We start from the raw sequence: 23879 nt of genomic DNA on the forward strand, positions 1-23879 counted from the left end.
GCGGGCTCGATCCCCAGGAGGCAGCAGATCGATGACTCTCTCATCACTGATGTTTCTGTCTCTCTCTCTGTCCCTCTCCTTTCCTGTCTCTGAAATCAGTAAAGATACCTTAAAAACCCCCACAAAAAACAAAGAAACAAAAACCCCCCACAGGTAACATGATTTGAATGGTGTCCTCCACCCAGTTAACATTAGTATTAGTGCTGTGAGCTTGAAATCTTTACTGATGGATGCCTTCCATGTGGCCACAGTTTTGCTTGTTCAGAAGGACCAATATAATACATGTTCTAAAGTACATTTTGACTTGTACTAGAAAAAAAACTGTCTAATTTCATTCGTATGAGGTAAAATAGACTAGAGTGGTTGTGTTTTCATGTGCTGAAAGCATAGTAGGAGCGGGGTCTATGGAGTCATACCGAATGCTTTTAGGTCAGTCTTGTTTTAAATAAACTTTTTTTCCCTGAGCTTAATTTTAGATTTACAGAATAACTGCAAAGGTAGTACACAGAATTCCACATACCCCTTCTCTAGTTCTCCCCAGGGGACCACAGGACATCTGTCTAAACTAAGACACCAACATTGTTGCAAGACTATTAACCAAACTCCAGTCTTTATCTGGGTCTCACTAGCTTTTCCATTAATGTCCTTTTCTGCCCCAGGATCCAATCCAGGGCCCCACACTGCAGTTAGTTGTCAAGCTGACAGTTTTTCATGACTTTGCTAGTTTTGAAGAGCACTAGTCAGGAGTTCCGTAGAGTGTCTCTCAGTTTTGGTTGTCTGATGCTTTCTCATGGTTAGACTGTAGTTGCAGGTTCTGGACGGGATACCACAGAGGTGAGTGCCAGCTGGGTGCCAGGTCCTCTAGACATGGGGATACATCAGGGAACACAAGAGACATGTCCTGTCCTCACAAGGCTTTCATTGTATTTGAAAGAAGCTAATAAAGCAAATAAATAGGTAAATTATATACCATATTAGAGGATGACCAGTTTTATAGGAGAATACGAAGCTGAGAAGAGGACAGGGCAGACTGGAATTGGAAGGGGGTACATTTGAAATAGGATGGTTAGGGAGGGTCTCATTGAGAAAGTGACACTTAAGCAACACTTGGAATGAGGAAGTGAGTCATATGATACCTGGGAAGCGCCTTCTGGACAGAAAAGCCAGAGCATGCCTGGAGTGTTCTAGAAACAGCACGGAGGATAGTATGACCAGAATGGGGTCTTTGAGGAGAGTCTGGGTTGCTCAGGTCAGGAGGTACAGGGCCAGATCACAGGCCATCACTCTGGCCTCCTCCCTCCCCAAATATATCTTTATTAATTTGAGAGAGAGGAAAGGAGAGGGAGAGAGAAACATCAATGATGAGAGAGCCACTGATTGGCTGCCTCCTGCCCCCCCCCCCGGGGATCAAGCCCAAAACCTGGGCATGTGCCCTGTGCCCTGACTGGGACTCAAACCCCGATCTCCTGGATCATAGGTTGATGCTCAACCACTGAGCCATGCCAGCCGGGCAACTCTGGCCTTTTGAGTGAGGCAGAGAGCCACTGGGAAGTTTTGAGCAGAGAAGTGACAGAAGTGATGGAAGTATAACAGGTTCATGTGGCCTCCTGTGTTGAGACTAGCCTGTTGTGAGCCAAGGAGGAGAGCAGGCAGGCAAATAGGCTGTTGTAATAATCCAGGTGAGATGATGGTAGCTTAAACTGGGTTGGTTAGGGTGGTGACAAAGGATCTGATCTTGGATACATTTGAAGGTGGAACCAATATGTTGATGGATAGGATGTTGTGTGTGTTAGAGGGAAGGAGTCAAGATGACTCAGAGGTTCCAGGTCTAAGACACTGACGCATGAGGAGCCCTGAGAAGTAGAACAGGAGTTCAGTTTGGGGCATGTCAAGTTTGAGATAAGACATCTAAGAAGAGATACTGAGCTGGCAGTGTGTTAGTCAAGTCTGGAGTTCAGGGAGAGGTCTGGCTTGGATACATCAAGTTGGGCACTGCCAGCACCCATAGATGGTGTGAAGGCCATGAGAGTGGCTGAGGTCACCGTGAGAGTGAGTATAGATGGCAGCGTCCAAGAGATCGGGGAGATGAGGGGAACCCGCAGAAGGGACAGAAGGCGTGGGCAGTAAGGCAGAAGAAAACAGAGCGGTGTCCTAGATGCCAGGTGGAGAAAGTGTTTCAAGACGGGCGTGATCCAGTGTCACATGGTACCAGTAGGCCAGGTAAGGTGAGAACTGAGACTCATCCATTGACTCAGTGATAGGGAGGCTACTGGGATAGAAAGTGTTGCTGGAGCAATGTCCTTAGGCCAGTGACTGGGCAGACCTGGGTTGTATCTTGAGTTACCATTTGCTGCTTCTGTGACTTGAGCAAGCTGTGTAACTACTGTAACATTTTTCATCTCTGAAATGTGGATAATAGCTACTTTGCAAAGATGTTTACGGATTCAGTGAAATGAGGTAGGCAAAGCACGTGGTGTGGCACCAGCACCCAGCAGACACTAAACGGGTGCAGTGATGACAGACTCTTAAACAGGAAGCTCTTCTTACCAGGAAACCCGATTCCTGTGCCAGGCCAGTGAGCTCCAGTCCTGCTTCACAGCCCCAGGCTCACAGTGGCGTGGAGCCCGTGATGTGCCACTGTGGTTCTGAGGGAGCTTTACTCTCCTCCTCCCCAGAGCCTGAACCCCAACCTACTGGCCGTGGTGACCGAGAGCACAGACGTACATCATGAGCGCACCTTCATCGGCATCTTCCTCGTGGACGGTGTCACTGGGCGCATCGTCCACTCCTCTGTGCAGAGGAAGGCCAAGGGCCCCGTCCACATTGTGCACTCTGAGAACTGGGTGGTGGTAAGGACTCGCAGATAAACTCATGTCGCCATCAGGGACATGACAGCTCAAGACTCTATGGCTGGTCTCCCTGTGTCTAAATCCTCACATTGCCTCTTGTTCCAGAAACCAGATGCTGCTTTGTGTTTTTGTGGGATCCACAACCCCTGGATGGCAACATAGAGTGCTGGTCGGGGGTTAGGCTCAGGATCAGACTGCCTAGGTTTCATCCCAGCTCTTCCATTTCCTGATCGTACAACCTGGACTTGAACTAGCTAGTTAAGCTCTGTGCAGCATCATTTGTGAAATAGGGATAGTAACAGTCACCTCCAGTGTAGCTTACAATGCCTGGCACATAGTAAGCACCCGATGCCAGCCATTATTCCGATTTCCAGGAATCATGAGAATCCTTTGTTTCTTGTGGTGAAGTGTGGGTAGCCTAGAGAAAACTACTCTGGAAGGTAGTAAACTTATTAGCAAGGAAGAAAACCGGGGTGCTGGGTGGTTTCTTTCCTTCTTGGGCATGTAGCTGATTGGAAAGGTGTCTTCCCAGGTAATTTCCCGTCCAGTTGGACCAGCAGCAGCTGAGTCCCTGGCTGTCCCCTTCCTCTGCAGTACCAGTACTGGAATACCAAGGCCCGGCGCAACGAGTTCACCGTGCTGGAGCTCTACGAGGGCACCGCGCAGTACAATGCCACTGCCTTCAGCTCCCTGGACCGGCCCCAGCTGCCCCAGGTCCTCCAGCAGTCCTACATCTTCCCCTCCTCCATCAGTGCCATGGAAGCCACCATCACCGAGCGGGGCATCACCAGCCGACACCTGCTTAGTGAGTGACCGGGGGGGTCTCTGGGGTGACTGGGTTTCCTCAGGCGGCCACACTGAAGGACAGAGCCAGGGATACCGTGTGGGCACAGCCACGCTTGACCTCCAACAGGAAAGGCTAGGGAGGAGGCCTTTATTTCAGTAGGAAAAGTTCCATAGTCTGGCTTTGCCACCCAAAGATGATGACACGTTTTAATTCTCGTATCTTTCTGCACTGTCACCTTGCTCAGAAAGTTGGGCCTTGATATTATTCCCAACAGCTGGCCTGTGCTGACTGCGGAAACTGGCACGGTTCCGCCTCATCCTTCTGCAGCTTAAGCTTAGGACTTAGTGGTGCTTAACAGGCTGCCCTGTCTAGTTGATTTTACCAAAGGCGTCTGGGTCTCGGTGCTGACAGGCACTCAGTACTACTATTTTGTTCTCAAATACAAGGAGGGCAGCCCTCTTGGCAGTTTAAACCCCAAGTTAGAGCCCCACCACTTTTGAACTCAGCAGGCTCTCATGTCTTCTGCTCTCCCTGGCCTCTGCCGCAGTGGCGCCCACGGCATGTTTGGCTCATGGGAAGGAGACTCGGTCGCGACAGGTAGTATTGGAGGGAGAGGAGGGGATGAAGAGATCTGAGTGGCCTTCCATGCTCCTCTCTCTCATCAGTACCCATTTCTTGACTCTAGAACTTTATTTCGTGATGTCTCAGGATATGTGAGGAAACCAGTATCTTCAAAAGTGGGAATCTTCATTCAGACCCATGTGTATTAGATTATCATTTTTGGCCATTTAAGGGAGCCTCAGTGACCCTTTTTTTTGGTTTTAAACTCAGTGTTACATTTCTGTGATAATGACATTTTTGTAACTAGCCCTAATCTGGGTTTGACCAGTGTGAACAGTCATTTCAACTTCCTTCTGTGCAGTTGGACTACCTTCCGGAGCGATCCTCTCCCTTCCTAAGGCCTTGCTGGATCCCCGCCGCCCTGAGATCCCCACAGAACAAAGCAGGTGAGACCCCTGTGGGCAGCGTGAAGACTTTGACCTTTAGGAACCTAAACTGTTAGTCACGCTTGGTCTTCAGTCTGGTACATGCTGTCCTGCTGTGTTGGAGATGTAGCAGTGAACAAGTCTGACAAACATGTCTGCCCTCATGGAGTTTTATGTTCTGGCTGGGGGATGGACAGTAAATAAGATGAACTATTAGCTACTCATAAATGCTGAGGAAGAATAAAGCAAAAGGGGGACAGGGGCTATGAAGGGTTATGGGGGTGGTGGTTTGTGGTTGAACTTTGCCAGGGTGGCCAGGGAAAGCCCCTCTGAAATGGTCACTCTACTGAAGACTGTAAGGAGGAAAGCAGCTAGCCTTGTGGAGATCGGGGTGCTTTTCAGGCAGAGGGAAGAGCCAGTGCAAATTCTCTGAGATCAGGTTGGTGAGTTACGGGGGGGGGGCACAGTGGGGCTGGAGCAGCTGGTGGTGGGGACAGGGAGGTCAGGGAGGTGATGGGGGCTGGGTCATGTAGGGAAGGCAAATAGCTTGTCACTGTTAATATGAATTTGAGTAATTCCAGCCATCATTTCTGCATATTTTCTCGCCCCCATCCCCAGTCCTGTTCCCTTAGGGGTGTGAGAAACTGGGCAGCATGAAGAGACAGTAGGTCTGTCTTTGCACACGCGGGAAGGAGAGGAATATGGTTTGCAGGTGGGGCGAGAATGAGAGCAAGGGAGATGGGCGCGCGGGAGGGAAGGATAAGGGTGGGCAAAAGACGCGGGGCACTAACAGGGTTTTTGAGAGGAGTGTAGGCAGAGACACTCTGTGGGAAAGAGCAGGAATTGGCCCACTGGCTCCGTTTTTTGGTTTTAAAATGGCCCTGACTTTCCTCCCCTGGTGTGAATACTGGTTGTCTGTATGCTACTTGTACTTAGATTTAGAACAAGGTAGGAATCCAGATCTCAGTCTTAGTCTCCACGCAGCTTGCTTTCTCGCAGCCTTCCAACAGTTAGCTGCTAAATTTCTACCTACCTAGTAGACTTTGAAGGGAGATGGGAGGCTAGATGTGTGGCCTGGAAAGCTCCCAGGACTCCGGAAGGGCAGCCAAGGGATCCCCTTACAGCAGTTTGAATGCCGTCCCGGCTGATGTTTTGCAGAGAGGAGAACCTAATCCCGTATTCTCCAGATGTACAGATACACGCAGAACGATTCATCAACTATAACCAGACAGTTTCTCGAATGCGAGGTATCTACACTGCTCCCTCAGGCCTGGAGTCCACTTGTTTGGTGAGTAGATCCCATAGCTGCCCAATGTGACAGCTGCTCTTGGTTTCACCCTTGGGGAAACAGCTGAGGGTTCCCTTTCCTTCCCTACCCGAGTGATGTTGTGTGGATCACCAGCTGCCTTTCCTAACTACTACTCATTCCCCCTGCCTTCCAGGTTGTGGCCTATGGCCTGGACATTTACCAAACTCGAGTCTACCCGTCTAAACAGTTTGACGTCCTGAAGGATGACTATGACTACGTGTTAATCAGCAGTGTCCTCTTTGGCCTGGTTTTCGCCACCATGATCACGAAGAGACTGGCGCAGGTGAAACTCCTGAATCGTGCCTGGCGGTAAAGACCCAAGACCTGCTGCCGGAGAGCAGAGAGCCGAGGGGAGCGAGGGTCAGTCATGCTCCAGCTGCAGTTTGACAGGGTGGTGGAGGATGTGTGTTGGGCGCTCATCTTAGTGGAGTTGTGAGGGCAAAGATGGACTCTCAGGGAGCCTCCTTTGGGATATGTCTGGTGCAGTCGTTGGTGGATGGAGGCTGAACTCACTCTCTCAGCTGAGAATCTCAAAGCATCTTGGACTTCCCTTGAAGTCCACAGGCCATTGCCCTGTTTCCTCTCCGCCCAGCTATGAATCTTTTTTTTTTTTTTAAATAAGACTTCCCAACAGAGTTTTCTCTTTTGTGAGGCCTGGTTAAGTTGATTTTGGTTTGCCTCCAGTTTCCCAGGTTAATCTAGAAATCCTCTGTTTCCCTGCTTCTTGCTCAGACTCTTACTGCTAACTCCATCTTATAGGCGCATTTGCTGTTTTATGTTGGGGAGAAAGAAGATCTGTCCTTTGCTAAAGTTTGAGCACTGATCCAGCCTCTGGTGACGTCTCTCCAGAGTAACTCCTGGTTGAGGAATCTGTATTTGGTGTCAGACTTATTTTAATTAAGACTATAGTTTCATGCTATCATTCAGGTTGGGCCACCTAGTCTTTGTTTCAGTTTATCAAAAGCCTTGTGTGTAAATAGCACGTTGGTTTGTGGATCATTGCCCAGGTCTTTCACCTAAGGTGTGTCCAAGCTGAGGCCTTTTTAATACTACTGAACTGTCCGAACCTTGTGATTTCAGGGCAGGGAGGAGAGAACCTGCCTATTTGCAGTACCAGCCTCATTTCACCCACAGCCTGGCCCAGCCATCTGACAGCCAGGTTAGAGAGTCATCCTTGTTGAGGAACCTCATTATTTAGTTTTAGATATAAAGTGACATGTGTGGGTCACTAGATCGCTCTTAAAACGAGCAGATTTTAAATCTTACAGATCTTTAAGAAACATGGAGAAAGGGTAGAGGCAGGAAATCGGCACCTAGTGGGTGAGGCATTGCCGGTTGCCTGGGCTGTTGTTTCTGCTGCAGATGAAAGACCGCCCTAGCAGCTTCCCCTTATTCATGGACTCGGGGAATGATGGGGTTTTCTTTACTGTGAAGAGTGACATGTACAGCGTAGACCTCGAGCCCTGTGCAGGACAGGCACACACAAGTGTCTGAATGAAGCGAGTGACAGATGGCACTATTTAAGTCCTTTTTTGTGGTTTAGGGACACTTTGAGGTTACTTTTGCATTGGAGGGGACAAAAAAGCAGTGCAGAAATGGTTTTTAGAAAACATTTTTTATCTTTTTGTTGTCATGCTGATGGTAGATTATGGCAGAGCAGGAGGAAAAATGATTTTATTTTAGTAATAAAATTGTGAATTTGACTTTAATGAATGAACATCTAAGTATCTCCAGAAAAAACAGGCATCTGGTTCATCCTGACTCAAGGCATATTGTGAGCTGGGAGAAGAGAATGAGTGAAAGTTAAATATTTCTGCCTGCCTGGCCAGCGTGGCTCAGCAGTTGAGTACTGACCTAGGATCCAGGGGATCGGGGTTCGATTCCCAGTCAGGGCACATGCCCAGGTTGCGGGCTTGATCCCCAGTAGGGGGCATGCAGGAGGCAGCCGATCAATGACTCTCTCATCATTGATGTCTCTCTCTTCGTCTCTGAGATCAATAGACATACATAAAAAAAAATTTCTGCCTGAGTTTGAGGAGGCCTGGCTGTAATTCTGACTGTCCTGTGCAAACCTGTGCGAACTGCCTCACTGGCTGCTGCCTGGCTTCCTGTTGTGCTCGCCCAGCCCAATACATCTGTAAGAGTCTAGTTTATATTTACCTATGTATGTGCCACATCTGAAAGAACAAGCTAATGGGAGAGAAGTTATTGACCTTTCATAAAATTCCCTGCATTTCCGCTTTAGTTTTCTTTTTACTGTGTTACCTCAAGTGGCATGGTTAAATCTAAGTCTTCTCACCTTTCTTAATCTTAAAGCAGCACTCAGTACTGACCAGTTATACTCAACCTCTACCTGTGGCTTTTGACACTTTCTCTGGTGGGTTTTCTTATCTTCCCCTTTTTCTGTGTGTATCCTTTCTGTGCATCCCTCGAGACATGTGTTCCCCTCTCTTCATTAATTAGGTTAACTTTGGGGCCCCCTGCAATGCATGTTTCACTTAAAAGGAGATTCCCCAGTATTTTGGATGCCATCATTTTTAAAATTACTTGGGTCAGCACAAATGATCTCTTGGTATAAAGTTCACAGATAAACAATATTTAGTGACTCTCAGTCCCTGTTGGGTACAGTGGCTTACGGCTTTCGTTAACGTCTCCTTGGCCTTTCACTCTGGACAGTGATCAGTTATTGGGGAATGTGCATGAATTAAATACAGAATTGTAGTTTTAAATTTGGGGGGGGGGGTTAAGTAGTAATGTATTTTGCCCCACCCACCCTCTTCTTAAAACTGTAGCTTATTAATACCTCTTCTGCAAGAGGTTGATACCTGCTCCCCTACCCCCACCCCCAACAATGAAGGGTGAGCAAGCTCATATGCAGATAATACGGTTTTATTACTGACCCTCAACTTGGTAACTACCAAAACAAGTTCTAAACTTTTTCTGAAACCCAAATAATTGTTAGTATTTCTCCAATATTTATTTTGCTTGGAGTCTACAATTCAAAATTGTGAGTCGACTCATTCTGCCTTTCTCTGTGGAGGAGAGTCCTGGGCCTGGACCCTTTTCTCTGCACCAGAGCAGATATGAAACTGCTTTAAGGCATTCCTTTGGCCCTCAGATTAGACATAAATCCTTGTCAGGCTCTTTCATTTTAACGAGAGGATGTTACTCCTCTCCTCAGCTTTAAAACTGCTAAACCGTATAGCTCCATGCCTCTTGAGCACAAACAGAAGATATGCTCCAGGAAGTTTAATGTAGATCTCCTTGGTCAGTATCTCACCTCCTTACAAAAAGTACTTGGTTGAAACAGACTCAGACACAGAGAGCGGACTGGTGGTTGCCAGAGGGGAGGGGGGACTGGGAGAAAGAGGTGAAGCGATTAAGAAGTACAAACTGGCAGTTACAAAACAGTCATGGGATGTGAAGGACGGCATAGGAAATATGGTCTGTAAATGCTGCGTTAACTACGTACGGTGCAGGTGGGTACTGGAGATACTGAGGGGGACACTGTAAAGTATATGATTGTCAAACCACTATGCTGTAAGCCTGAAACAATACAAAATAATACTGAAAGTATACTGTGATTGAAAAATAAAATATTATTAAAATAGCACTTGGGACAGCTTACACCACAAGTGATACACAATAAAATAAGGTGAAAATTAATGAGGCAAAGACACAGCAACGAGAGAATGAAAAACACGGCTCAAGGGAGACTGGTTCAGACGGCTGTGGTGGACCCCGCGTGTGTATATGAAACCCATCTTTTCTGCAGGCTACTCTGAAGTCGGTCCCTAGCTTAGGCCAGACCAGCTGTGCATCTGGATTGAATTTTAGGGGCATGGGCAGCATTTTGTCACAGCCTACCCTCAGGAATGGGTTCTAGAACTTGGTGCTGGACTTATTCTGGATGTTAAAGACATTGTTTATCATATGTAGAGACCAAGGAGGATTTCCCTCGGCTCAGTATCAGAACAGTGTCTCAAGTCACTTATAAAAATCTTTTTTCCTTGATTTTAAATAGAACATGCATGTTATAGAAAAATTTTAAATGCAAAATATGCTCTGGACTAGTACTAATATTAATCATATGGTAGTCAGTTTAGTGTTCTTATGCACAAACTCTTTCTTAATGGGATCCTGCTATTAAATTCTACTTTTTTTTCCAACTACTCCATCTTAAACATCAGGTTTTGATAAAAGAGGTCCTAAATCCTTTCTGGAACAAAGTATGATAGAAATTTTAGATTTGTAATTTGCCCTTATAAATGGCTATTCTTTTAAAAAGCTTATTACATAAGCTACTATGATCAGAAGCATCCCAAGACTTATTTACTGATTTCTGCTCATTCAAAATTTTGTTTTTAAGTAATGAATCTGTTGTTTCTCTACATTCTTTACTTGGAATGCTTTTTTGCCTTCTCAAAATCTGGTTTGTCTCAAATCTAAAATCATCCATAAAGCCCTCCCTGTTGATTTTGGCTACCCAGAACCTCCAGGCTTCCTGGCTGCTCACCACACAATTTCCTGAATGGTGTATTCCAGCATTTTATTACTTGAGTCATTTTGTCTCCCAGGGATTGATAAACTGTTTTCTGAATTCCCCACTATCTTAAGCACAAAGCTGCTACTTGACCAATAGTTCCCCAAATGTTAATGCCTTCTTCATAGAAACCTTAAGACATTTGTCCTTAGTTTCTTAAATTTATAGTCTCTTTGGTGACTCCATAAGGAATTCATTCTTACATTGAAATGCCAAGAGATAGTTCTACTCACCTTTTCTGGTGAACGCAGGCTCTGACAAACCCTATTATGCTACATAAAACATGCCCACAAGGTCAATATGGGAAATAAGCTTTGTGGTACCACAATTTCTATTTTAAAAAGGAACAGTATCACCCTGGCGGGGTGGCTCGGTTGGAGCATCATCTGTACACTCGTTTGCGGGTTTGATTCCCAGTCAGGGCACATACCTAGGTTGTGGGTTCGATCCCTGGTCAGGGCATGTACAGGAGGCTACTGATCAATACTTCTCTCTCACATTGATGTTTCTCTCTCTAAAATCAATAAACATACACTTCGGTGAGGATTAAAAAAAAAAAAGGAATGGTATTTTTTTGGTATTGTATTTATATGTACTTAATGTAAACAAAATAAAGAGAACTGTGATTACTTAGACTCAAAGTCCAAATAGGCTTTGGAAAACAATATTCTTTATAACTACCTTAATATTCAAAATTTGACAATTATTATTCCAAAATCAATACTTTGTCACATTTATTTTTTTGTAAAATGTAAGCAGAGGGACCATCTACCTTTCAACAGTGGAGACACTGGTACTTCGTATAAAGGGACTGCTTCATATTTTGTTGCCAAGTTATTTATTTTAAAAGACTACATATGTTAAATTACTGAACAATTCCCAAAAAAATCATGGTTGGGTCTCCCCTTCAAAACCTTCCCCAACCCTCTATGTCCCAGAGATAACCACTGAACAATTTGGTATGGATGTCTCCAGACCACATGATGTCCTGCAATGTGACTTATCATGGAGAGCCTTCCATATTAGCAATGGGGGGAACCCCTTTTTATGATCACAAGGTTGCAGTTCAGTGGTACTCCATTAGAGACTGTTATGTGATCAATGAAATCCTCTTTCAGGAAAGTCTGTCTTGTACTAGTCACATGGTCTTTGCAGGAAGGGTTTACAACAGTAACAAAGGATGTGCACACCCTACGCCCTCATTCTTCAGGAGTTGGACTGTGATGTCGGTGGAGACTGACCTCCAACCAAGAACCCACTTTCCTCCCAGCACCAGGGCTATATGCATTCCTAACCCACGGTCCTGAGATGGACCCTTTTCCAGTGGAGATTGAGGCCCCTTAGGAAGGTATCTATGTGACATAGCTGCAGGTTCATATCGAAGCACACTCTTGTCTACTATCGCCTCACATACAATCTGAAAGAAGAAAAGTTAAGAAAGCAGTAATATAAAAGGCAACTCCTATAAGCTCTACTGTACAACTTTTTATGGTTTTGGTGGTGTTTTATATCCCATGTGCTGTGATAAATAAGATAGACTAGAAACATAACCAGAATGCCAATTTATTAATGACAAGGAAGACGGATTATAAAGAGGACCAGAATACTTATGTCTGCTAGTTGGAAAAAGTCTGGATAGTAAATTAAAATGCTGTAAGTCTGCTTGATTATTATGGAGTTAGCATGGGGGGGTGATATCCTATGCATGGTTTTTACTATAGGCATATATGCGTAAGAGACCAGAATATTCACTTCCACTGACAGGAGCAGCCCCTCCCCACCCCCAAAGGATACATTATAATCATTTGACTCTACTTTTCCTAGGCTAACTATACTACTTCCCTAATCATAGGGCAGAGTATTTACAAAGTTTTTTTTTCTTTTAACTTTTTATCCTGATACAATTTCAGACTTACAGAAAAGTTACAAGAACAATACAAAAAATTCTCAGATATTTGACATTTGTTTTATCCATCTCCCTCCCGTCTCTCTCTTTTCTCTCAATCTGATGGTCAAAAGTTCTGCTGAGTGTAAATCCTAAAAGATGACAACAGAACTGGGGGATATAAAAATCCCTTCTCAAAACAAAACTCTTCTGATTTTCGATTTTATATGTTATTTGTTTAAAGCTGATTAAGTATACCCGAGTTTCATATTGTGGAAGAGTTTGTCAGTCAAGCATTTGTTAATTCACATTGGCTATTACTGAACACTGTTAAAACTGGAATGTTTATCTTATAATTGTAATAATTTCAAGTGTGTCCTTTCTCTGTTTCCTATAAGTCTTGCTTCCTGCTGTTCTCTAAAACTGACATTTTATTTTAGTCCTGCACAATTGCCAAAATTATTTGTCTCTCTTAAAGCAGGAAGACTGCAAGGCACATTTTCTTCTTTGTTTTAAATTTTTACCATATAGCCCGGCCGGGCGTGGCTCAGCGGTTGAGCATCGACCTAGGATCCAAGTGATCGGGGTTCGATTCCTGGTCAGCGCACATGCCCGGGTTGTGGGCTGCAGCCGATCAATGACTCATCACTGATGTTTCTATCTCTCTCTCCCTCTCCTTTCCTCTCTGAAATCAATAAAGATATATTTTAAAAAATAAATTTTTACCATATAAAATGCACTATTATGGGAAAAATAATATTTGTGGATTACAAATTATTGTATTACTAAACTGAATCAGGTTTCCAATCTATTTTCTTAAATTCTTGGTATTTAAAAGAAAAAATTTGTTCATTGCGAATTGCCAAAAAGGAGCTGCTCTCCATTTGTAGTAGTCAGTGCAGCGTTAGGAGTGTCCACAAAGTATGCCCTGACTATTGGTTCCCGTAACTGCAAAAGCTCGAGTACAGACTGACTTCTTCTGGCTCCTGGGAGGTAATAGTAGCTATGGTTTATTCATCTAATTGTTTCTAAACACACAGTATCTATTAGAGTTTGCTTCAAGCAACTCTGTATCAATGGCGTATTTTTGAAAGAAGGGAAAAAAAAGGCCAGTACATCTTGCTTTTGAGGTTCCTGCAGTGACACCTCTTCTTGTTGTTGCTAGATTGAGTGAGGTATAATTTATAGCCACTGAAGTGTACACATCAAGTACATAGCTCAATGAATACTATTGTATCTACATGTAACCACTTGTGTCAAGATGCAGAACTTTCCCAGCTCCCTCCTGGTCCTTACTCCCACATCAAACCACACCATTCAGCTACAGCTGCTTAATTCTGACATTGAATTTATTTCCAACACGAAATAGGTCTTTTCTTACTAAAAGGGTAGACCGATCACCGGGTACCAAGCCATTCATTAGCGTTTTACCAGTAACGAGCTCTTCCAAAACTTGGGAAATTTCAGGGCTTCAGGATTTTCAAACCGTCTCCATGGTTCTAGAGATTTTTTATTTTATTTAGGCGGACTGTGGTCCCCTGGGCCCAGCGCTGGGCGGCGTCCTCCAGCGTCTCACGTGCACAGCAGCGTCCTCAAGGCTCGCATACCTTTCCCCGAGCCAAACGCCTTTCTGGCACCCAGCCCCCCCCCCCCCCCCCGAGAAAACCGGGACATTATGCCCTGGGAATAAAAGCTTACATTCTTTCTTTGCTAGTAGAAAAACGGGGAGAATGGAACCTTATGTGGCAAACCGGCCAGAGCGGAGTAAATACGAGCTGGTAATACCACCACCGAGGGTAATCAAAACAAAGGATGTGGGCGCGAAGGAAGGACCAGTGATTACACGAAAGCGGGGGCGGGGTGGGGAGAGCGCCTCGGAACCCGAGGCGCTGGCGTTTTCCCATTACAGGGAGTTAGATGCGGGGAGCGATTCGCTTCGGCCTCCTCTCCCCGCTCTTAGCCGTCTCCGGCCGGGGCCATCACATCCGCGGACACACAGTCCACTCCGCTGCCCTGGTCTCGTCCCCTGACACCAAGGGCCCAACTCACCTTTCCCGGGTACCCCGAGGCCACCTCGCTCCCACCTCCGCGAACGGCCCCAGCGCGCAGGCGAGGAGGTTAAGGCGCCCCCGCCCTCGCCCGAGGCGCTGCGTCCTGCGCAGGCGCAGCAGCTCGCCCCGCCCCGTCACGGCCGCGCCGCCCCCCCCCCCCCGCGCGGGCCGAGGCCATCCCCGCGCGTCGCGTGTTTTGGCCGGCGACCGCGTCGCGCAGCCTGACGCGCTGACTGCGTCACTTCCGCCCCCTCCCGGGAGGCGGCGCTGGGCCGGTGGCAATCCCCCGGAGGGAGCCGCAGTAGTACGACGGAAGATGGCGACGAGCGGCGGCGAAGAGGCAGCGGCTGTAGCGCCGGCGCCCGGGGACCCGGCGACGGGGGTGGACACGACCCCGGGCTGGGAGGTGGCGGTGCGGCCCCTGCTATCCGCGTCCTATTCCGCCTTCGAGATGAAGGAGTTGCCGCAGCTGGTGGCCTCAGTCATCGAGAGGTACCGGGCGGCGGCCCCGGCGGGGCGGGCGCAGGGGGGGGGAGGGGAGGCTGTGCGGGATCGCCTGGACCCGCTTCCCGGGCCGCCTTCCGCCGCTCGGGGACCCGCGCCCCGGCCGCGGCTTCGGGGCTCCCGGGCCCTGGTAGACGAGGGCTTGCCCGGGGTTCCTTCTGTCAGCCCCTTGTAAGTCATCCGTGCCTCAGTTTCCCTCCCGAGCAAAACTTTTGAGGTCGCCGTCTCGGGAGGGAGCGGTCGGAGCCGCCTGTGAGTGACTCGGAGGCGCCCCGCGCTCTGGTGGGGGAATGTCCCCGGGGCTGCCCCCCGTGTTAAGGTCAGAGCGCTGATGAGTTTGCATTTCTCGCCGGCACCCGGGCCCCTAGGCCGGGCCCGAGCGCTCGGGGCCCGGGCTTTAAACGGGGGGGGGGGGGGGGGGGGACTTGCCGCACAATTTAATAACGGTCTCCCCGCGGTGCTGTAGTCGCGGGGGGCACGTGCAGTTGCTGTGACTGAAGCCACTGGTGACCACTGATGACTTTCCCTTCCGGCTGCACTTACTATTTCTGCCATAACGGTCTTCGATTAAAACACGTTCCCGCGTGTGAGTGTGAGGGGTCATTTTCCCGAGGGGGGTGCTTTCTTTCTCTCTCTCTCTCTCAGTAAAGCAGCCTCAGACCCTTTGCAGGTGGGGCTGCCGCTCGGCTCGCCGTTGCCCGGCTCGGCCTCTCCGTGCAGGATTCTTAGGAGGGAGCGAGTTGCGCCGGGGGGCGGGCGGCGCTCGCCGTCTCCCGACCGCCCCGCTCGGAACGCGCCTTCGCCGTGCGGCGGCCAGGGCTGGTGGGCTGGTCTCGCTTTCATTTCTCTGGCCAGCCTTCCTTCTGCGGCTCCCTGCTGCTGCTGACTGGGCCACGTTCGCTTCGTGCCCACAAGGGTGTGTTCAGTTGTTGTCCAGAAGGTTAGGCATTGCTGTTGATTGCCCACGGAAGGCCCGTGGTTTGAAACGGTGTTCATGACACGTGCTTATTTGTTAGTTTGTGTTGCTTTGGATGCAGTTTAAAAAATATATATGTAATTAAATAATGGTTGGGTTTGGTAACAGTTTTGGTCCCGCTTAACTTTCCAGATAGCTTTTTCTAATTATTATGCCAAGAGCGTTCTGAAGATGGAAACAAGCATCAGAGATACTGCTCTTAAATTATATGTCCACTTTTTGCCCGTTTGAAACATTTGGATTAGTGGAATTTTTCCCGAATTAGGGTCGTCGTGTTACCTATCACGGACAGTGTTCCACTTTTAAACATTTAAAAAAAATTTTTTTAAGAACATTTGCTTTTATGTTTTGGTGGAAATGAGCTGAGTTAGGTGGTAAGCTGTTGGTTGACGCCCTCTCATACATCCCGTATCCTGGGCCCTATGCCTTTTAAAACTATAGTAGTTAAGCAACTCCTTCCAACCTGTAGAAGGAGCCAAAACCACATACATCGAACTAGGTTTGAATTTTGCCACCTAAGTAGTGGTGGCCCCTCCTACACCCTGTGCTACCTAAGATAACCCGAGCTGCCTAAGTTCGTGGACCCTCATAAGACCTTTCTTTCTGGTTTAGAAAGGAGGCCCAAACTGATGGCTGTTAGTAACAAACTTTTATTGGAAGGCAAGATCCTCAAAGTCTCTGTTCTGATTTTTGTGGCTCAGTTAACTTTGAAAGCCTGTTATGTATCCTCTCCAGACTCTATGAGAATGTGATCTTAAGAAACGTTTCCAAAAGAAACAGCTGGCTTACAAGTTATTTGTAGTTGGAAACAACTAAACATATTAAGTGTTAAGTTTGGTGTAGAGCAGAGGTTGGCACACTTTTTCTGTAAGGAGTCAGACAGTAAGTATTTGCAGGCCATATAGTGTCTGTATAGACTCGTCAACTTGGCCACTGTGTGGGCGTGGCTGGGTTCCAAAATCTAACTTGTTATAAAAGATGCTTCTTTGATTTTTTTCAGCCATTAATAAATGTAAAAACCGTTCTTTAAAAAATTTTTTGATTGAATTTATTGCAGACATTGATTAATAAAATTGTGTAGGTTTCAAGTGCACAATTCTATAAAACATCACCTGTACATTGCATTGTGTGTTCATCACCCAAAGTCAAGTTTTCCGTCCCCATTTACCCTCCTTTACCCTCTGCCACCTCCCCCGACCCCCTTTCCCTCTGGTCGTCACCATGCTGTTGTCTGGGTCGATGAGGTTATTTTTTCTTAATTCCTTCACCTTTTTCGTGAGCCCCCCCAAACTCCCTCCCCTCTGACGGCTCTTAGTCTGTTCTCTGTATCTATGAGTCTGTGTCTTTTTTGTTTGTTAGTTTATTTTGTTCATTAGTTTCCACAAAAACCATTCTTAAATGTGGACTATATAAACAGGCGACTGGCTGGATTTGGCCTGCCGGCCATAGTTTGCCAAATCCTGATCTGGAGCACAGACATTATTAGTACTGTGCTGTCAGGGTTGTTTCTCAAGTTTTATTTGCCTTTCAAAAAAATGAAGGAAGGGTGTTGGAATTATGGAAGTATTTCTTGAATGTCAAGTGGTGGTCCCTGGGTGGAGGGCCAGGTCAGGGCCAGCGCTGTACGGATGCCGTGGTGGGCTTCGCTTAGGTGCCTAGGCTGCTGCTCGGCCTCTGTGGTCGCCGCTTCCATCCTCTGCAGTTCCTGAGTTCCTTTCTGTTACTGTCTGCCATGCTTTTCTTCCTTGCCTACAGGGACCTTCTATTTTTCTGTTGCAACCTGCTACTTTCTGCTTCCTTTTTTGATGTCCTGGTTCCATCATGCCAACCCTTACTTTCTGTTCGGCACCCTATTAACCCATTGAATTTCTCCTTTTTTGACTATTGGGGACGATGACAAATGTCTTAAGAGACTGCCCAGTACTCTACTATTCTGTTTCTGTCCCTGTTCTTTCATACTTTTATAGTTGGAATTGACCTTTGGGTTAGAAGAAAAAGTAGATTAAAAAAGTTCCTAGGCCCAGACCCTGCTGAGCTTGGCTTGATACCACACTGTGGGACAAGGGAGGTGAGACTAGCATGGATAAACGGGGAAGGTGCTCTAAAGTGCCATTAGAGTTCTGAAAGGAAAGGACATCCGAGTTTACTTAGAGGGCAGTTATTTTTTATTCCTACTGCCTGTTGCTAGCATGTTTTTTCCTAGTAAAGATTGAAAGTCTTTTAAACACTGTTACTTTTCCAGACCAGAAATGGAGCTAGAACTAGCTTAATGGAGCACACACTGTATGTGGAATTAATTAGTATAATTGCTGAATGTAGCCTTAGGTGTTAAGGTTCTATCAAATACAGAGTTCCTTTCTTAACTCTGTGTAGGGTACGGTGGTCAGTATGGCTGTCACTGAACAATTTGATTGACTCTTTGTAGATTACAAAAAGAAATTGCCTCTTTCCCTTGAGCCAGCCCTTCCTAGGCTGTCCTGGCCTCCTTGGTGATAAGCCTCTTTGACTCTCTGCCTCCCAGTTATTTGATAAAATTTAAGCCAGAGAGACCTACTTTGCAAGGCAGAAGCTGTTACAACAGTCTCATTAGATAATGCACAGCCATTTCCTAAAAATCTTGAAAGGGAGAAAGGGATGCACCAATGCCATGATCTTCTGAATTTATAGTCTGTAGGACTAAGTTTGTAATTGACCTAGAGAAAAAAAGGCCACCACCAAGTGATAGAGTATAACAGCGAGATTAGTCCTGGCATACTAGTTAATGTTTCCCTGTCTTAGTGTCACATTCACCATGAGTTTGTCACGAATGTGAGGGACAGCCCAGCTGGAGTGGCTTGGCGGCTGAGCATCGACCTAGGATCCAGGAGATCGAGGTTCAATTCCCTGTCAGGACACATGCCCGGGTTGTGGGCTCGCTTCCCAGCAAGGGGGGGTGTGCAGGAGGCAGCCGATCAATGACAGCTCTCTCATCACTGATGTTTCTCTCTCTCTCCCTCTCCCTTCCTCTCTCCGAAATCAGTAAAAATATATTAAAAAAGAAAAAAATGTGAGGGACATATCTGAAAGCTTTCAGGTCTTTGGTTAATATGTAGTAAATACTCTGTGACACACAGCGGATGTTCAATAAACATATACTATTTAAAATATAATTCATTAACGTATTCATTATACTTATTTGTTTCATGATTGTAGTGTCATGAAACAAGTAAGCATAAGCATAATGGATTCTGTACTTAGGAGCTTATGATTCTGATGAGCTGAAAGGGGTGTGTGGAGTTTCCACAGCTTCCCAAAAAGATTTGAATAGTATGTTACCTAAGAGGGAGAAGTGGGGTGACTCCTTCATCTTTTATTTTGCCCTCTCAGATTTCTACCTCTTCCTGAAAAAAGCTGGATTTTTCCAGATCCTTCCAGTTCTTTTTTCCTACATGTCGAAGCGGATTTCTCTGACCCAGCTGCTAAGCTGCTGTTCCCCTGTGTAGTCTGCGTCACGTGTATTTTGTCTGGACTGTAAATGCCTCTTTCAGCGTGTTTCAGGCCCAGGGGTGCTGCTGTTGCAGAGTTAGAAGCAGCAGATCAGGTGTTTGAGGACAGTAGCCTGAGCTCCAGGGGAGAGAGGTCTTTAGTCTTTTCGTTTTTCTTCTTCTGCGTTGTTTGCCTTCGAGTCTTTACTCTTCCCCTCCTACCTACTTCCTTGCCCCTTATTCCATTTTTTCATTTCTCTGTGTCCTCTGGTGTCTTGGTATCCATCGTATTCCTGAGGCACAAAGGTGGGGTCAGGAAGTGTGGCAGCGCATCTTTATTAGGTGACTCAGGCAGACCTGTTTCTTTCAGATCAGGAGAGAGGACATTGTTATTGGCCACATGTCTATTTCCTCCTTCGAGTGGCTTTAAAGTTAACTTCCCCATGTTTATCCTTAGTTTGCCCTAAGCAAAGTATAAGTGGAGCTCAGGACTGCCCCCTTTTTTTCTTGTCCTATGCCAGTATCCATCTTTCCCCAGAGTGTTCTTCTCCTTATTTTTTCCCCATTGCTTTTCAGAGAGAGTGGAAGGGGGAAAGGGAGAGAGAGAGAGAAACATCGATGTGAAAGAGACACATCGATTGGCTGCTCCCGCACGTGTCCTGACCCCGGGGCCGGGGATCAAGCATGCAACCGAGGTACGTGCCCTTGGGTGGAATCAAACCCAGGACCCTTCAGTCCACAGGCCAATGCTCTAACCACTGAGCCAAATGGACCAGGACAGAGATCTTATTCTTATTTGTGTAATGTGCCTCAGGCATGAAACAGCTCTGGCTGCCAGCACAGGCATCAAGCTGGGGTGAACTAAGGACTGCACGTCTGCTTAGCCCCCTGACTGATACAGAGCAACACCACCAATCAGGTGTCTCCTTCCCCGGGGTCCAGAGTACATGCTTGTTTCTTTATTGGAATAAGGCAATTGTGTTTTTCTAGGGCAAGAAATAGGGTTTGTTAAATCACAATGGGACAGCACTGAACCAGGCAATTAAATGAGTTTATTCCTATATTTTGGATGTTTCACTGACTGGGAATGAAAGCAACAGAATAAGTTCATCCTTTGGGTGGGCAATTTTTCTCTTAGTTTTGATAAACCCATTCAACAGAAGAACATGGGGATAAGCAGCTCTGAAGTTTTGAAATAAAACAGAGAAGGTAACGCAGTAAAATAAATTATATAGGGTGGAAGAACTTTAGAATAATGAATAAGAAAGTATAAGGGTGGACGTGAAGGAACAGCTAAGTAAATGTAGAAGCAAGGGGACTTAGTAGGGAGTTTTTTGCTGAATATGATATGACCCTTATCAATGTGATGGTCACTAGAAACTTTGCTCCTTGGTTTAAAGGTTTTTGTTTTTTCCTTTTTGTTAATCTGACAAATAGGGAGATCATTGGTGGGTAGGAAGATCCTTGTACATCGTAAGTGTTCCATAAATATTCTTTCTTGGTGAAGGAGTTGGTACAAGATAAGGAACTGATCTTTGATAAATACCCATTTATCTGTGATAAATCCCCAAATTGCAAAGTTTGCAATGCCAGACTCTTAAGTGCTGTTGGAGGTGATTCATCATTCACACTGGCACCTTCTGAATCTTGGACTTGTCTTTTTGGCTCCTGTGTTGATTTGGCAAGTGGATAGAATCCTTACCGTTTACATTTCCCTTTCTAGGCTGATACTGCTGGTTAGAGAATTAACTCATTGAGGAAACTATGTAACCACATTGCTCTGCTTTTACCATTTAATAAGATACATTTTAGTCTTTTCTTTGCCTTCTTGTTTCATGGATTGTGGATTAGCATCTGATTTGATAGAGTTCATACATGTATCCAGCCTTTAGACCTACTTGGGCTCCAGACTTTCACAGAAGAGGGCATTTCTTCAGCCAGAGATCAGGGATGTGGTTAAAAATCACTGAATTTGTGCCCTGGCCAGATGACTCTTGGTTGGTCGGAGCGTCATCCTGTACACCAAAGTGTTGCAGGTTTGATCCCTGGTCAGGGTGTGTATGGGAGGCAACTGATTGATGTTTCTCTCTCACATGGGTGCCTCTCTCTGTCTCCCTTCCCTTCTCTCTAAAAATCAATAATAATAAAAAACACATATCCTCAGGTGAGGGTTAAAAAAACAAACGAACACTGAATTTGTTGTGATCTAGCTGTAATCTACATGGAAGTGGGGGTGGAGTGGAGGAGAACTCTGGTACCTAGTTAGTGAATTTTGGATTTTGGCACCAATTAGATGATTTCCTCTCTCGAGCTCAGATTGTTTTAAAGTTATTGCATTATGGACTAGCCTTGTTTGTACTCCAGAAGGGGTCACTGTAATCTGTATTCCTACTAACAGTATTTTTTTTTTTTTTTAAACATGTCTTTATTGATTTCAGAGAGAGGAAGGGGAGGGAGAGAGATAGAAACATCAACTATGAGAGAGTCATTGATCAGCTGCCTAGCCTGTAACCAGGGCATGTGCCCTGACCAGGAATCGAACCCCGATCTCCTGGATCCTAGGTTGATGCTCAATGGCTGAGCCACGTCCAGCCGGGCTAACAGTATTTCAAGTGCTCTAGTCTACCCCTTTCCGTCAGCATGTGGCGTTATTAGGTTTTGGTTTTTGCCAGTCAGTAATACAGGACAAAATGGTATCCTGTTGTGTTTTTACTTGTATTCCCTTTAGTCTTTGCCATTTATTAAGTCAGTTACCTGGGACAAGGTACTTAACTTTAATTCTCTAAGCTTCACATTCTCAGTCTTGAATATAGGGATGAAAGCAGCGCCTTCCCAGGAGGGTTGCGACCAGGATTAAGGAAGATAATACCTATAAATGAAGGGGTAGGGGTATCTGGCATATAGTAAGCACTAAATAAATCTTGGCTGAATTATCTTCTTTGCAGTGAATCAGAAATCTTGCACCATGAGAAGCAGTACGAGCCGTTCTACTCATCTTTTGTTGCACTTTCTACACACTATATTACAACAGTTTGCAGCCTCAGTAAGTACTGCGCTCTGGTCGCTCTCTCCTGAGGGCTCGTGTATAGGGGGTCGCGTGTCCTCCTGTTAGGGTGCCCAAACAGGCTGTCCGCAGTCTGTGTTTAGTACTTTTGTCTTGTTCACCCAAGAGTGGAGACAACTGTCAGTGTGATAAGGCCCTGGAAGTTCTCTACCTAGGCCAACCAAGAGGGATTTAAAGACTGCTTTGTTTGGACACCTGTTTCATATCCCATTGAGTTAACCTTCTTTACCTTCTTAATTAGAAGCATTTATCGATTTCATAAATGCACTTACTAGTGTGTTCATTTCTGGGGTGGTTGGGAGGATAGGTGGACCCCAACCTGGGGTGAGCAGCCAGTAACCAAGGCTCTATTCCTTACTTGGTTTTGGTGAGAAACTGAATTCTCCTTTTGTGTCCTCTGGTATGTGAAAAGATTTCTACTTCAATTCCTCATCTTTTAAATTTTTCTACTCAAAAGTGACCAAGGACTTATTTTCCACTATTTCTGAATTTTTTGCATTTTCAGGTTATTTTTTAATCCTAACTCACGTAGTTCTGAAAAATTGTAATGATTTATTTACTTAAATAGTTTCTAAGTAAGTAAAATGAAAGAAAGCTATAGGGTTGCTGAGTAATCTTTTAGTGTTAAATGCTGTTTATTATAGGTACTGGCCACTGGTGAAAGAATTATTTTTAGCTTGAAGAAGCTTTGTGTAGGAAGCCCCTTGCAAAAAGGCATTTAGAATCTATGGGGAAAAAGAGGTAATATATTCAAATGGTTAAGGGCGTGAACTCTAGAGCCAAACTTCCTGAATTTGACTCTAGCTGTGTGACTGTGGGCAGGCCGTTTAACCTCTCTATGGTTATCTGTAAAAAAAAAAAAAAGGGAGAGCAGATAACAACAATACCAACCTCATAGAATTAGTTTAAGGATTGAGTTAATATACTTACAGTGGTATATTTATTATAATTATCTTCATTTCTAGGAAATGTAAAATAAATTGATTTGTAAGCAGTTGATGGTTATCAATGCCAAGATGCCTTTGTTTCCCCTTTGGTTGTTGCTTCTGAATAATTACTATCATGGAAATATTGGAAATGTTGGGTATATTTGAGTAAAGCTTATTACTTTCTCAGTTCCCCGGAACCAGCTTCAGTCGGTGGCAGCAGCCTGTAAAGTCCTGATTGAGTTTTCTCTCCTACGTCTGGAGAATCCAGATGAGGCTTGTGCTGTGTCCCAGGTGAGAGTGATGGCCTATTTCTGGCTCCTGTTTTGAGGTGGGATTGCGATTGACTAGTGGAATGCTGGAGAAGGGGTGGCATAGTGCAGCGGCTGGTAAACATTTTCTGTAACAGGCCAGTTAGTAATTTGCAGGTCATCTAGTCCCTGCTGCAACTAGTCTCTGCCTTTCCAAGCTCTGCCTTTGTGGTTTGAAAGCAGCTACAGATACCATGTGAGTGAATGAGGATACTGTGGTCCAG

General features: G+C 45.7%; 2 protein-coding genes across 15 annotated transcripts in view; both read left to right on the forward strand.

The window, feature by feature from the left end:
• Positions 1-11109, forward strand: part of EMC1 (ER membrane protein complex subunit 1) — a 28158-nt gene extending 17049 nt beyond the window's left edge. For 5 of the 7 annotated variants that reach the window (XM_081145222.1, XM_081145221.1, XM_081145219.1 and 2 more), the window contains 5 exons: positions 2676-2849; positions 3444-3654; positions 4559-4643; positions 5781-5910; positions 6065-11109. In XM_081145222.1, the coding sequence (XP_081001348.1) occupies positions 2676-2849; positions 3444-3654; positions 4559-4643; positions 5781-5910; positions 6065-6244 (780 nt within the window). In that variant the 3' untranslated portion in view covers positions 6245-11109. The remainder of the gene's footprint in view (positions 1-2675; positions 2850-3443; positions 3655-4558; positions 4644-5780; positions 5911-6064) is intronic. The other 2 variants (XR_013999398.1, XR_013999399.1) reach the window with 2 other exon arrangements.
• A 3569-nt stretch (positions 11110-14678) lies between these two features.
• The window catches only part of UBR4 (ubiquitin protein ligase E3 component n-recognin 4), a 118951-nt gene continuing 109750 nt past the window's right edge, over positions 14679-23879 (forward strand). For all 8 annotated transcript variants that reach the window (XM_081146133.1, XM_081146135.1, XM_081146139.1 and 5 more), the window contains exons 1-3: positions 14679-14902; positions 22300-22397; positions 23535-23638. In XM_081146133.1, coding sequence (XP_081002259.1) covers positions 14727-14902; positions 22300-22397; positions 23535-23638 — 378 coding nt within the window. In that variant the 5' untranslated portion in view covers positions 14679-14726. The remainder of the gene's footprint in view (positions 14903-22299; positions 22398-23534; positions 23639-23879) is intronic.

The sequence above is a fragment of the Miniopterus schreibersii genome (assembly GCF_964146895.1).
Source record: "Miniopterus schreibersii genome assembly, chromosome: 8".
NCBI lineage: Eukaryota > Metazoa > Chordata > Mammalia > Chiroptera > Miniopteridae > Miniopterus > Miniopterus schreibersii.